General features: G+C 40.3%; 1 protein-coding gene across 2 annotated transcripts; it reads right to left on the bottom strand.

The window, feature by feature from the left end:
- Positions 1-1,811: 1,811 nt before the first annotated feature.
- On the bottom strand, positions 1,812-11,894 carry LOC307046929 (glycogenin-1-like). 2 transcript variants are annotated; one of them, XM_079693605.1, is made up of 7 exons: positions 11,737-11,894; positions 8,198-8,333; positions 7,745-7,919; positions 7,216-7,378; positions 6,060-6,186; positions 5,500-5,752; positions 1,812-3,507 (listed from the first exon to the last, which is right to left on the bottom strand). In XM_079693605.1, exons 1-7 carry the CDS (start codon positions 11,861-11,863, stop codon positions 3,346-3,348), a joined length of 1,143 nt encoding a protein of 380 aa, XP_079549731.1. In that variant the 5' UTR covers positions 11,864-11,894; the 3' UTR covers positions 1,812-3,345. The 2 variants fall into 2 exon arrangements, with proteins under 2 accessions (XP_079549731.1, XP_079549730.1); XM_079693604.1 differs by having other exon boundaries at positions 8,198-8,336; positions 11,737-11,878.
- Positions 11,895-13,719: the final 1,825 nt, after the last annotated feature.

Below are 13,719 nucleotides of genomic sequence, written 5' to 3'. Positions count from 1 at the left end.
AGAAAAACAAATCTCGGAAAAAGTGCTGCAGGCCATTTTTGTGAGCCAACTCCAGCTCTCTCGACAAAAACATCAAGATATCGAATAGATTGTGGATAATTGCATTCAATAATTCTGTGGCAAAAAGACGTTTATAATACTTACACGTTTATTCCAGCAAGAGAATATTTAAGCAATAGCTCACGACAGGCCGTGGTATATGCTCATTATATCACAGCTAAGGGGTGTGGTTCGGCCCGACGCGAAGCGAAGATTTGAAAACATCGTTGCTTGCTTTAAAAGTGGCACAATTCATTATGTCAAACCTTGGAGAGTATCTAGATATCCCTATCCTAATGCCAAAGGAACTGCACACTGAATACGTTTTGCCGTTTGATGTGTATGTCTGGGCCGCTGGGTAAAAAGGAGGCTTTCTGCCCCGTTACTTCTCCGCTGCTTTCTTGTTCCAGTTTGAAAAGCAATTCAGCCCAACTGTATACTGTGTTTCTCATGCGCGGAGGGATACTGACTTGTTGTGAAAAGTAATTTACAATTCTACCCGTGGTATACGCTCAGTATATCAAGGCTAAGAACCAATCAGATTGCTTGATTTGACTTGTCCGTTTTATAATCCCAAATTAATCATTATGATTGTTAGCATGAGTGAAATTGGCAGAAGTAAAAAGCTGATGTAGGCTTATATAAAATGACAGTTTTAGCGTGATGACATTTGATTCTCCCACACTGAAATCTCATTAAACACCTCGTTCCCAACAGCGTTTTATAGGACACATAAAAGCCTAAAAAAAATGTTTGTGAGGTATTTACTAACGTATTTTATGTCTGAAAATGTAAATATCTCTTAAGCTTGTGTTAGCCATTGACTATAACTTTATGTATCAAACCAAAAATTCACTGACTTCGAGAGGATGGAACCTAAAGGGCAGAAATCCTCAGGGGTGTCAAACTCAATTTCATCGCGGGCCACATCAGCATTATGTTTACACTCAAAGGGCCGGTTGTAACTATATAAATATACAGTACCAGTCAAAAGGTTGGACACACCTTCTCATTTGAAGTTTTTTTAATTTATTTTTAATAAAAAGTAATAAAAGTTGATAAATCAATTTAGCGAAAATGAAGGCTATTAAAAAGTATTAAACGGCATTTTCCAAGGTATTACATTTTGTAGCTTGTTTTCAATAAGTATATAAATTGTCCAAAGAGGTTGTATTCTACAGTCTGCCTGAATGTAATCATTGCGTAGGTGTGTAGTGTGATTCTGTGTAGTTTATTTATGGCATCCCGTTGGATTTGACGTCATCTGAACAGGACATCGCACGCTCACTGCTTGATAGCGCGCGAAGGCCCGTTTACGCCGGTTGCTAAACAACATCGTTATGGGGAAATGCAAGTCTGCGTCCAAATGGTTGGAAGATAAGGAGGAAGGACAATCAATACTGAATATAGTCAATGTGAGGTAAAGTGTGTCGCCAAGGTAACCGGTTAGAACTCAAAGTGGCGATTAGATCTTAAAATGTTTGGAAAGGGTCTTAAAAAAGGTCTTAAAATGTTTTACATTTGACTTCAGGATTCCTGCATATACCCTGAAATGATTTAAAACAAATATTCAACAATTACACCAATTTTACTCTATATAATATTCTTTGCAAGCTCTTGCGGGCCACATAAAATGAGATCGCGGGCCGTATTTGGCCCACGGGCCTTGCGTTTGACACCCCTGATGTATGGTTTCAGTCATTCCTGCAGTTCTCCAAATGTATTCAATATTCTATAGATTATGAAAAAAGACAGGAGTTATGGATAAAATGTGATTTTCCATCAGTTCTTTATTAGCGCTTGAACAGGGATGTACAGTTACCGGATGGGGAACAGGACAGATCTGCTTTTACTGAAGTCACTACGATTTGTTCCGCGTCCACACTCATGCATATTGGGGATTTACCAGGTTGACAAGCTTGGAAAAAATCACATTTTGATTTTTATCTCAACCTTGCCAGCTTCCTGTAGGAGTTTAATGGAGTGAGGAGAGTCATGTTATTAATGTGCGGAGCTTCTGTGATTGGTTTCTTCGTGGGCACACAGCTGGAGTGAAGTAAGGAGGTTTCAGTAACAGGAAATGAGAGACTCTGCCCATGTGTTGTGCTACTAGCAGCAGTTACAGTAAATTAGGTTTTGTAAACAGTGGCAATAAGGCAGCTGGCAACACTACAGACAGGAAGTGGTTACAATGGGCCATGATATACTGATGAGGGGTCTGCCGAGGACGTAACACAGATGACAGATGTCTGGGGAGCGCACTATTGTTAAATCCCACACAAATAAATACGAAACTATCCCTGAAGGATGTGTGTGGAAGTACTTCATTACTGAGCTGCCATGCAACACAACTGGACTTTTTTTAAATACACAACCAGATGATACAAAGCTGAAGACACAGGGAGCTGGTGAGTGTCAGAGGCTCAGAATAAGGTGAACTCTGTCGGATTGAAGCGGGATTGACATGATTGGGGGGAAAGGGGTAGCCAGTTGCTGCATATCTGCTTAAAGTGGGTTAGATAAAGAGACTTATTGCAAGAAAGGAGTTCAAAATCATCAACATTCCCTTCAACAGTAGGCTCTGTCTGCACATTTGTTTTTCTGCTGTTGCTTAACGTTCCCACAGGTTAGGAAGACACAGACTGTGAATCCATTATCAGATTCACGCTTACGCTTATTCGCTTTGCATAAGTTGGATGAGAAGAATATACCACGATGGGAACACGTATGTTTTCTGCTTTGATTTCAGCCAATAAATAGTCTGATAAACCGAATAATAACTGTAATGCCTTGGTTGGTGATTGGCTAATGGTTACACAAGCCAAAACATCGTTATGACATCATAAAGTGGCCAAAATCTGATCAGCTCATTTTCAGACAGGTTTTTATAGAAATGGATCAGGACAAAAAGAGAGAGAATCTTTGTTCCTGAAACTTTCAGAATCTCTTTCCACAAAGGGGACACATGTTGATGTAGAAAAGACATGAAAAAGTGGATTTTGCATAATAGGTGACCTTTAATAATTAGAATCTAAACATGTGAGTGGTATCAATCTTCTCATCTAGTTCTCTGCGAGAAAGCGGCTGAGCATGTTTCCTGAAATATCAATCTGAGGGAAGAATGAATGGTGGAAGTGCATGGGAATCTTCAAATTTGACACACACACACACTGACAGGATGCAGAGAGTGAGGCTGGATGTTGCACACAGGCATTCATCCAGTCACCTGCCCTTCGAGCCCCTGTGATTGGCCGAGCAGTGCTTACATCTTCACCCACACACTCTCTCTGTCCGTCGTGCTCCATCCTACTTCAGGAAGGAGTCAAGCTTTCGTTCGATGTTGGCGAAGGAGTCGTCACCCATGTAGTCGATCTGGCCCGCTTCCCAACGCTGCTTCCTCTCATTTGATGAAAGCTTTGGGGGGGGTGGAGGTGCCGGGTGCCCTCTCACATCCTGGTGAAGCTCTCCCTGCGTGACGGACAGAGAATGAATGATTGAATCAAACAGGACTGCAGCGATACTCTATAAGGACAGGTTTCCCCACACTCAGCCATGCTCAACTGACCGCTGTTTTCTAACCATAATCAGTTCATGGAGGCGTTTCGTCAGGGCGGTCGAAGTGCAAACAAGACCTTTGACAACACTAAGATAAGAGTGGAATCTCTCAGATGATAAAAATAACATCTGGCTTTCTACAGTAGATCAATAGGTGAATACCAATCCCAACATAATGGACATTACATAGGGAGAAAAGAGTCCACAGCAAAGTTCAACTATTTAAACAAATCCTGGATATTACTGACTTACTCCTCCACTTAGAAATCCAATTAGTTTCAAAAGTGTATGTGCACTGGAGACACTTTAACTACTGCAAGTAACATATTGGTAACAGGGTGCACTTCCTCAACTCTGAACACACAGAAACGTTTGCCACCTTAGCAGATAAATGAGTACTCTCTAAAACCCATTTTTAAATAGAGGTGGACTTAGAATCTTGAGTATGTGCACATGTTGATAGAAACAACAAAACCTCCCTTACACACTCAGGGGATTTGCTGCTACAGCCCAAACTGGTCTATTATGACCGGTAGCATGGCGGCTAATGTTAGTAAACTTTACAATGATATGAATTTGTAATATGAGTAATGACACAGATTGTCCCTCAGCTTCAGTCACGTTGCTTAATATTGATGCCTTGTTTTGGTAAACTGAGACTTATTGTGCCGTTATTCCGTATTTATCACTCTTGGCCCCACTTAAATAAAGACCTTTATTTAACACACAGCCAAAGCCACTGTTAGACTCAAGGACTTTCCCACGATGGGCCGGTATAAACTTGTCGGTGTGACACAAGATTCAAACAGTCAGTTTCAGGAAACTTCTGCAGGTTCTGACAAACCATTTTATTGCCACCCTTGTTTCGACAGACCGCCTGGTAACTTCCTGCTCCTCTGTGAAGTCGTGAATATTAGCTAGAGACCGAGCATCCAGCATTTTTCATCGACAACAGCAAGCTATTCATTCGTTCACGCCTCAACTGAGAGGCCTCGAAACACCAGCAGCAACAAACAGGGACTTTTGGCAACGGATCGGTGCTGAGGAATGTGGAACAAATCGACTTCTTCTTGCTTTTGTCGCAACCACAAGTAGCCAGTGTTTTCATTTTAAGCTCCAGTTAAAGAGGCGTCATCATGTGGCCCTTGGTGGTTGGAACATTGAATGATAGATTTGCACATTTTGAAGATGTGCCAGAGAAAGCAGACTTCACTTAGTAATAACAGGTTTCACCACAGTCATAATTATGCAACAGGCGAAACACGCAATAAGAAATACTCCTCTAGGTTTGGAAACATTGAGCCCCCACAGCCTACGACCGATCGCTCTCTCTGGAGTACAAATACTTTGTTACTGTACTTAAGTACACTTTTCGGGTATCAGTACTTTACTCCACTTATTTTTCTAACGACTTTTTACTTTTACTTCTTATATTTTTAACACAATTATCTGTACTTTCTACTTCTTAGATTTTCCAAACAGGCTGGTTCCTTTAGTTTGAATGTGTGTTTGGTGGCGTGATCATTATTATTTAGAGCCATTGCGTGCCTATTGATTTGAACACGATCCGTGTATCCATCACTTCCTGGTCTTCTCTAAAGAAGAGGGACCAATGAAAACGTTGTCATGTTGCCGTTGTTCAGCATGGAAACATTCATTAGCTAACAATGACATCATTGTTCTATTAATATAAAGGGAGGTCAGGCACTCTTTAAAACAGCTGCTAGTTATGGGTACTTTTTACTGAAGTACATTTCAAAGCCCATAGTTCTTTACTTTGACTTGAGTAAAGAAGTTTAGTCAGTACTTCTACTTATACCAGAGTATTTTCAAACAGGAGTATCTGTACTGCTACTTAAAGTAAAGGATGAGTGTACTTTTGCCATCTCTGGCTCTCTCACACACCTGAACATCACGTATCTCCTCGCTGCCCTCCACGAAGCCGCTCGTGAACGGAGAGTCTCCGTAGGCATGCTGCAGTAACGGCTGCACTGATTTGGCGTACAGCTGCCACCACAGGAGCAGGTAGTCTGGGTGCAGTTGGCACTGGTCAGGAGGCAGGGAGCGACCTCTGACCTCGCCCCTCTGGTTGTCATAGGAGTAGCTCCAGGGCTTCACTTTTCCCAGAAAGTGTACCACCTTGGCGTCATGGCCGTACCTGTGAAAACATAACAGGCATTGTTCATTTTAGACGGCAGGGACGAAAGAGTCTTAGTTTTGTGAAACTTAATTGTGTGTGTGTGTGCCGCGATCCCAACTGTCTGTTGTCAGCCTGCAGCCAGGGAGGAGAGGTGTGTGTGTGTGTGTGTGTGTGTGTGTGTGTGTGTGTGTGTGTGTGTGTGTGTGTGTGTGTGTGTGTGTGTGTGTGTGTGTGTGTGTGTGTGTGTGTGTGTGTGTGTGTGTGTGTGTGTGTGTGTGTGTGTGTGTGTGTGTGTGTGTGTGTGTGTGTGTGTGTGTGTACTGACTGTTTGAAAGCTGGCAGGTAGGAGTAGATGGAGATACTGCTGAGGTTGTAGATGAAGGGAAGGTGTTTGGAAATATCTTTCGTCGCCCAGGTGTCAAAGTAACTGTTGAGGACCCCCTGATCTCCCCCTGCAGACATGAAGACACACACAAATGCATTTTAAATGTTTCTGCTTGAGTTCAAAGAACGCTTGTTTGATCGGATTTTTCTCCTGTGGTTGAAGAAACACATTCAGACCAACTATAGTGAATTCCTGAATGGTCAACCTGCCACACTCATTCCCAAACAATGTGTCTTTTCCGACTTGTATAACTAGAAAAGGAATGCTGACAAAGCCTTGAGAGGATGGCAGATCTATGTTACAGAGTTGAATGCAGACAAACAGAGGGGAGGAGGCAATGAGAAGACAAGGTCAAACCAGGTCAGATTGAAATGAGGACATAGTATACTATACGTTTGTGTGGGAAGAGAAAGAGAGGTCGTGGGACATTTTTATGCATTATTTAAAATATATGCTTGTCTCATTACAAATGGTTGAGGACACACCTGCAGTTAACTGGCTCATGTTTACACTGCCGGAATAAAACTAGGGCTTATAAAAACTATGGAATATATCAGAGTTTGGTACGTTTCAAGTCTTTGCACTCATGGCCCAAATCAAGGCTGACAAGTCCTAAACTGGGAGTTTTCTGTCCTATGGAAGTTTAGGTTATTCACCCAATCCAGTGCAATTGTTCATTACTACTAGATCTTGTATGCTTCTAACTCAGTAACGTAACTCGTAGGACGTTGGGCTTTAAGGTTCTCTCCTGCAACTCCATTGAAAGAATCGAAATGACAGAGATTTAAAGTACTTGTTAAACCTCGGGCTCGAAACGAACTATCAAATATTTATAAGTCAGAACGCCAAGTCCAAGGGAAGCCACGAGTTGTTTATGTCAAATAGTCTCAGGTCCTCACCAATGGAATAAAGAAATATACTCTTCCAATAAGCTCTGTCCACCCTGTCATCCCTGCTCAGAGATACTGTTGCAGTCCAAGAGTATTTCACTGCTGAGTTATCCTTCACATTCCTTCCACTTGAATGCATTCCTCTACTCTCTTCAGATTATGTTCTCGTGTGCACTTTTAGAAAACGGAAAAAAAGAAACACTCACCGTCGAAGCTGCCGTTTTCACTGCAGTACGTGATCAGCTTCTCGTGCGTCTCATTGGACGGTGTGAAGACAAACACCCCGGAGTTGAAACAATCTGGCCAACCGGGATCCGGCGCTGCTGATAACTCCTCTCTCTCGAAGAGTTCATCTATATTTGACAGCACCTGCAAATATGAGGAGTTTCATTCGTCAATATTTCCACAGAAAATGCAGAAGTCTGGGACAGGTGTTTAAACTTGATGCCAGTTGTCATGCAGCTGAAAGATGATATCACTGCAAGGACATCAGATATATATCAATGTGCCGTGAATTGGATATTCAATGGTCCCTTGATGACTGAAGCACTCTTTTGTACGCTAGTCAATATTAAAATGAAATGCAAAGTTAATTCTAGGTCAAATCTATGTTAAAGAGTCTTGAAAACATTGTCCTTAGTGATTGTAATTTATGTCCAAAGTCTATCTCCTTAATTCTTGTCTTGGAGATGTTGTTCTGTACGCTCTCTGCTATTGTCAGCTTTGTTTTCTCACCAGTGTGTCTGCGTCCATGAACACACACTTGCTGTAGTGTGTGAGGGTCCAGCAGTGCAGTTTTGTGAACGTGACTCCCAGGTCCGGACGTTTCATCAGCGACAGATGAGCCACATCGCCCGAGTCCAAGACGTCCACCACAAGCACCTCATCAAAAATGGTTCCTAGTACATCTCTACAACACAGAAGGTGAGATTTGTGTTAGTCGGATATTGCCATTTGAAAAATGTTCACCAAACTTCAGCCGTGTGTGTGTGTGTGTGTGTGTGTGTGTGTGTGTGTGTGTGTGTGTGTGTGTGTGTGTGTGTGTGTGTGTGTGTGTGTGTGTGTGTGTGTGTGTGTGTGTGTGTGTGTGTGTGTGTGTGTGTGTGTGTGTGTGTGTGTGTGTGTGTGTGTGTGTGTGTGTGTGTGTGTGTGTGTGTGTGTGTGTGTGTGTGTGTGTGTGTGGTTTACCTGCAAGGTTCTGCAACATGCGGCCCTATGAGAACGACCAGCTTCCTGGTTGTGTTGTGGTTTCGTAACGACTGGCCGAGAACCATCGCTCCTTTGGCGTAGTTATCTGTTGTGGCCAGCGTCACAAAAGCTTGGTCTGCTTGGAGAAACACACACACACACACACACACACACACACACACACACACACACACACACACACACACACACACACACACACACACACACACACACACACACACACACACACACACACACACACACACACACACACACACACACACACACACACACACACACACACACACACACACACACACACACACACACACACACACACACACACACTTCAGTTATGCAAATTAATAGAGGTCAAGGCGAATACAGGCAAACGTTAATGTTCACATGTTGTACAGATTAGAAGTGATGGACAAACCCACAGTTAAATTAGAAATGTTTTTATAACCTAGAAAGATAATGTCGGTGTTGTTCACACTGGACTGTTGCAGCGAGCTTTTCATCTTGCTATTAAAGTAGGTCAACTTCCCTCAGACAGGAATAGTAGAAAGCTTAATGTTGTGAACTTTCCACCACAGACTTTCTGCTCAAACCCTCAGTGCCTCTGTTTCCTAATTTGACAGCAAACTGTGTGAAATCAGCATCTCATTCAGTCCTAATGAATTCCTCGTCTGGCCTATTGTATGAAGTCTAGTGTCTAATGTGTCCCCCATGCATACATTAAGGACAACAGGGGGCACTCTGTGTTTCTGCTCCACTGAGAGTTGGTCCAGAGCCAGCAGATAGTGTAGTATTCATCAAGCTGAATGTGTTTGCAGTCGGGGGCCTCCGGGAAACCTAATCTGAGACGCACGGTTGCTAGGGTCTGTTTCGAGGAACTATCAAAAGAGTACCAGGCCAAACAGGAAACATGTTGAGTTCCCACAGAGTCGTCTGAGGCTACGTACAGCAAAGCCATATGACCTACTGGGTCTGATGCCTTTTAAAATCACAAGGACAGATATTTTTAAGTAAGATATTGTTTGTTTAAATTGTTAGCAATATTGTTATCTAGCATGATTGCACCAATATAAAATACAATGGAGTATTTAACTAACAATATGGGACATTTATATCCAGTATATTCTATTTTATGTGTCAAATGTATTACTGTGTGCTTAGAGATTGAATGGTACGTTTTATTTAAGGTCATTCACATTGTTTCCTGTATGTAACTTAATGTTAATATGATGCTAATGTAGTTCTCTTTCTGGCTGTGTAGTTACAGTTATACATCCTTTAGTAGAGCAAACCGTTTCTTTATCAAATTATACTTTTTTTAGGGATGTCTTTAATAGTAAGACTGTAAGAGGTGTGACACCAGAGCCTTTTATTTGTAATGTAAAAAAAACAAAAAAACCTCAAGGCCACGCACTGTGGCGCACGTCCGCACCGAGAAACAACATGTCAAGTTACTTTAAGGACCTCACATTAACCCAGGAAGTTAAAAGGTCTACTTTACAAAATAAAACCAAAAGTGGGATATGGGTTTAATTGTTAAAAGTAGTTTGATTATCAAGTTGTCAATTTGAAAAAAGTGAATAATAGCATTTTCCCAAAGCTAAATCATTCTTCCTTAAATTGTTTGTTTGGTTCGACCAACTACTCAAAATATATTTAATAAATATTTAATTTACTACCATAAGCTGCAGTAACAGCAATACATGTTCTTTAATTGAAATAATGTTGAATATAAATTCAAAATGTTGTGTTTATACTACAACCAGTTTGACTTACTGATGATAAATGACAGTCAAATGATTGCAGCTGACTTTCTTGATGGTAGACTATTTAATGTATCAGCTAATCCTTTAAACACACAGTTTTTTTTTTCTTAAATTAAGTTTTTTTATTTCAGAGCTCCCGGGGATTCCTCAAGATTGTGTAACAATGCAGGAGTCACTTTAAAGGAACAGTGCAACATTTAGGGAGATTAGATTATCTGCTTTCTTGTGAGTGATTCGATCAGTCAAAATCTATTTCACTCATAGTAGCCTACTGTGCTGAAGATATGAAGCTGCATACTGCTGCTGTTCTGTGTTGATTAGCTAACCGGCTAAAAAGTCAATGGAGAAATCATCAATGTTGGTGATGCAATGCGGGCCTACGTCATTTCCACCTTCCCACAACCTGACAGGCAGTTTCAAAATCTACAATTCCACTCTCTGAGTTTAACTCAACGTCAGATCTAGTTCAACGCCAGCCAGTATGATCATATTAGTTATAATACATGTTGGTGATGTTAAATAAATTAAAGATATGATTGAGATACTTTAAGTGACAGTACTGACACGTGTATACTCCAGCTTTTACATCTGCAAGTATCCAGTGGTGTAAAGTAACTATAAGTAGCTACATTTACTCAACTACTGTGTTTAAGTTCAAATTTGAGGTACTTCTACTTTACTTGAGTATTTCCATGTTATGCTACTTTGTACTTCTACTCCACTACAATTCAGAGGTAAATAGTGTACTTTTACTCCACTACATGTATTTAATACCTTTAGTTACTATACGGATTTTGATGAATGATGTGAAATATAATCAAGTGTTAAATCAGACTTTAGTTCCACCTGGAGTAAATCCACAAGCTACCCTGCAGTATACAAAGTCATTCAAACTAGCTGCACCTTTACCAGCTTTGAGAACACTTTCATGATCAATCATTATAAAACATGTCATATATATTATTCTGAAATGTACCAATCTGCACAATGACTACTTTTACTTTTGCTACTTTAAGTATATTTTGATGCTAGGACTTTTCTACTTTTACTTGAGTAACATTATGAATGCAGGACTTTTACTTGTAACAGAGTATTCCTACACTCTGGTACTTCTACTTTCTCTCAAGTAAAAGATCTGAGTACTTATACAACCTCTGAGGTATCTTTTATAACCAAGGTTTAAGGATTGCTAAATGAAATATGGCTATGTGTTAAATACAAAATCTATCTGATTATTTAAACCCTCAAATAGTGATTTCAGTAGTGGTTAGGCAATATTCAAAATGATAGAGCAAAGATGAAAAACAATTAAAAATATATGATTTAGAAAATTATTGTATTTTCTTTCTCTAGTCTTTACTATTACATTACAGCTTTTGGTTACTCAACATTAGTTGTATTTTCACTAGTAAACTGTAACCGGAAGTGTCTTTTTTATTGTCGACAGCTTTACTTAGGTCCAATCCGCAGCAGCAATTCATCATATCAAAAAGAAAAAAAAGAAATACCTTTTCAATGTCCGCAAGATATAACATTACAGCACTAATAATAACACTAATCGCCTCGTTTATGTCCGCGTGCCAGCAGCAGTGCATGCGCGTGGCAGCAGGTGTTTACTGCAGCGTTTAATCTAAAATTCGCGATATTTCGGGAGAACCGGGCAGGATGCGCATCCCCGGTCCAGTCACGTACAACGGGCCGGGTTCCAGTGTCAGTTAGCGGCTGTGAGTGTCGTGGAGCCCCGGAGAATCTTACCCGACATGGTGTGAGGAGGAGAGTCCGCCTTGGGGGTCGCGATGGAGGGTTTGCACTGCGAAGGGCAGAGTCTTAGCAGCTGGGAACAGTCCAACACAGGAATTAAACCCCACATTTTCCGGGTCATGTGACCAGTGACAGTCTACACGCCCCCCTGTGCGTAGAAATAAAACTCTTGTAATGTTGATGATGATGAGACTGAAGTCATACAGCAGCAAAAATATAGAAATGCTCTTCAAAATAAAAGCAATGCATAGCAATAATGGTAGCTATGGATGCATTAGTGTACATTAATGTTGCAGCTACTAAAGGTGGGGATCATTTCTAACTTACAAGAAAACAAGCATCATTTAATTTGTTAAATATGTTTTGATCATCTAAATCTGCAATGAGAAGGCCCTAGCTGTCAGATCAATCTTGTGAAGTATAAAAGAAACAACCAATTCCTCTGAAATGTATGAAGTAGAAAGTAGTTTCAGTTTCAGAAGTACTCAAAGTTGTGGTGTAGTAAAGTACAGCAATTGAATACATGTATATTATGTTGGAGTAACAGTCAGTCAGATTATATGTAAACCAGTTTAAGTTATATATTTCCTAAAACTAGGAACCAAGCTCAGAAAGTGTAATCGTTAAGTTATAGTGAAAAGTAATTGTTGTTTTTATTACAAATTCAGAGAGACATAGTTTCCCCAGAGGAAGTCATAGATGAGTCAATGATACAAAAAGTGCATTTAGGCGGCGGCCACTTATTGACTGAATTCAACTAATTCAAGAAGTTTATTGCGACACGCAGCAGCAACAGGAACGCCAGGATTACCTTTACTGCACTCGTCTACCTCCCTAAAACAAACAGGAAGATTATTTGATCTAAATGTAAGTCAGCACTGCCTCTGAGTGGTCAAGACTTCACATTGCAGCTGAATTAAGCATCCAAGGCTCAACCAAACATGGACAGACATGCAGGGGGTCTGGGGATGATCTATTATTACATTAAACATACTGTACAAGGGAGACTGCACTCACTGGTGTACTATTTACAAAAAGATCAAGGCAGAAGCGCACTCCCCTGTGGTGGAAAAATAAGATAAAGTACAATCTGCAATAAAATGTTTTAATGTTCCCAAGATTTAAAAAGAGAATTTAGAGAGTTGCTTTTTGTTTTTGTTTACATTTAACATTTAAATGATGAGAACAATGCTCTGCCGGTAATATATTTCAGCTTTAAACTCATATAGTAGGCTACATTAATTTAAATATCACAATTGTTCCACGCTTGATTATTACAGTATTCAAGGCCATTATTCTTTCTTTTTGTAAGCAAATGACAATTAGCAAGTACAACACTTAGCACCATTGTTATTATCCATTAGCTCTTTTTAGTTAGCCGCTGTTTTACAATAGCAGCGGGCTAGCCTCACTAGCATCCAAGCTAGTGAATTTCGGATGAGAAAAATCTTATCAGTTTAATGTTTTGAACATACTTTATAAAGGAGATTGAGCATTTTAAATGAGGGTTTTTAAAACTATAAATCTTGTATGGTTCTTTTGAGAATATTTTTATTTCTGTGTTTTGACTGTATGAGAGATTAATTTGTCCCTGTCATTTTAATATTTGAATACTGTAAAGCCTGCCGGTTTGTATAAGAATGAGAAAAAAGGATAAAAGAAGGATTTTTGTCCTTATATATAATTTAATCATACAATGTAAACAGCATGATGATCTCTAGATCTCTACATGTATTCAGACTATTTTTGTGCATGCATGCTTGTGTGTGTGCATGTACGTTTGAGTGATTTACACTGTCGTTACTGCGCATGTGCCCTAACATGCTAGTTCATTATGCTGGAGGTTTATGAGAAAGTATTTGGCTGGCTGTTTCACTTTTACACCAACAACTGATCCTGGCTCAGCATCCCAAACTGTGGAGGTTCCATTAAAACCTGGAAGTGGCCCGCCTGCCGGAGACTTTTAGCATGAAAGCG

This window comes from Notothenia rossii (genome assembly GCF_949606895.1).
Source record: "Notothenia rossii genome assembly, chromosome: 7".
Classification (NCBI taxonomy): Eukaryota; Metazoa; Chordata; class Actinopteri; order Perciformes; family Nototheniidae; genus Notothenia; species Notothenia rossii.
Note: the sequence above shows the minus strand (reverse complement) of the source record. Positions and strands in the feature narration are given on the sequence as shown.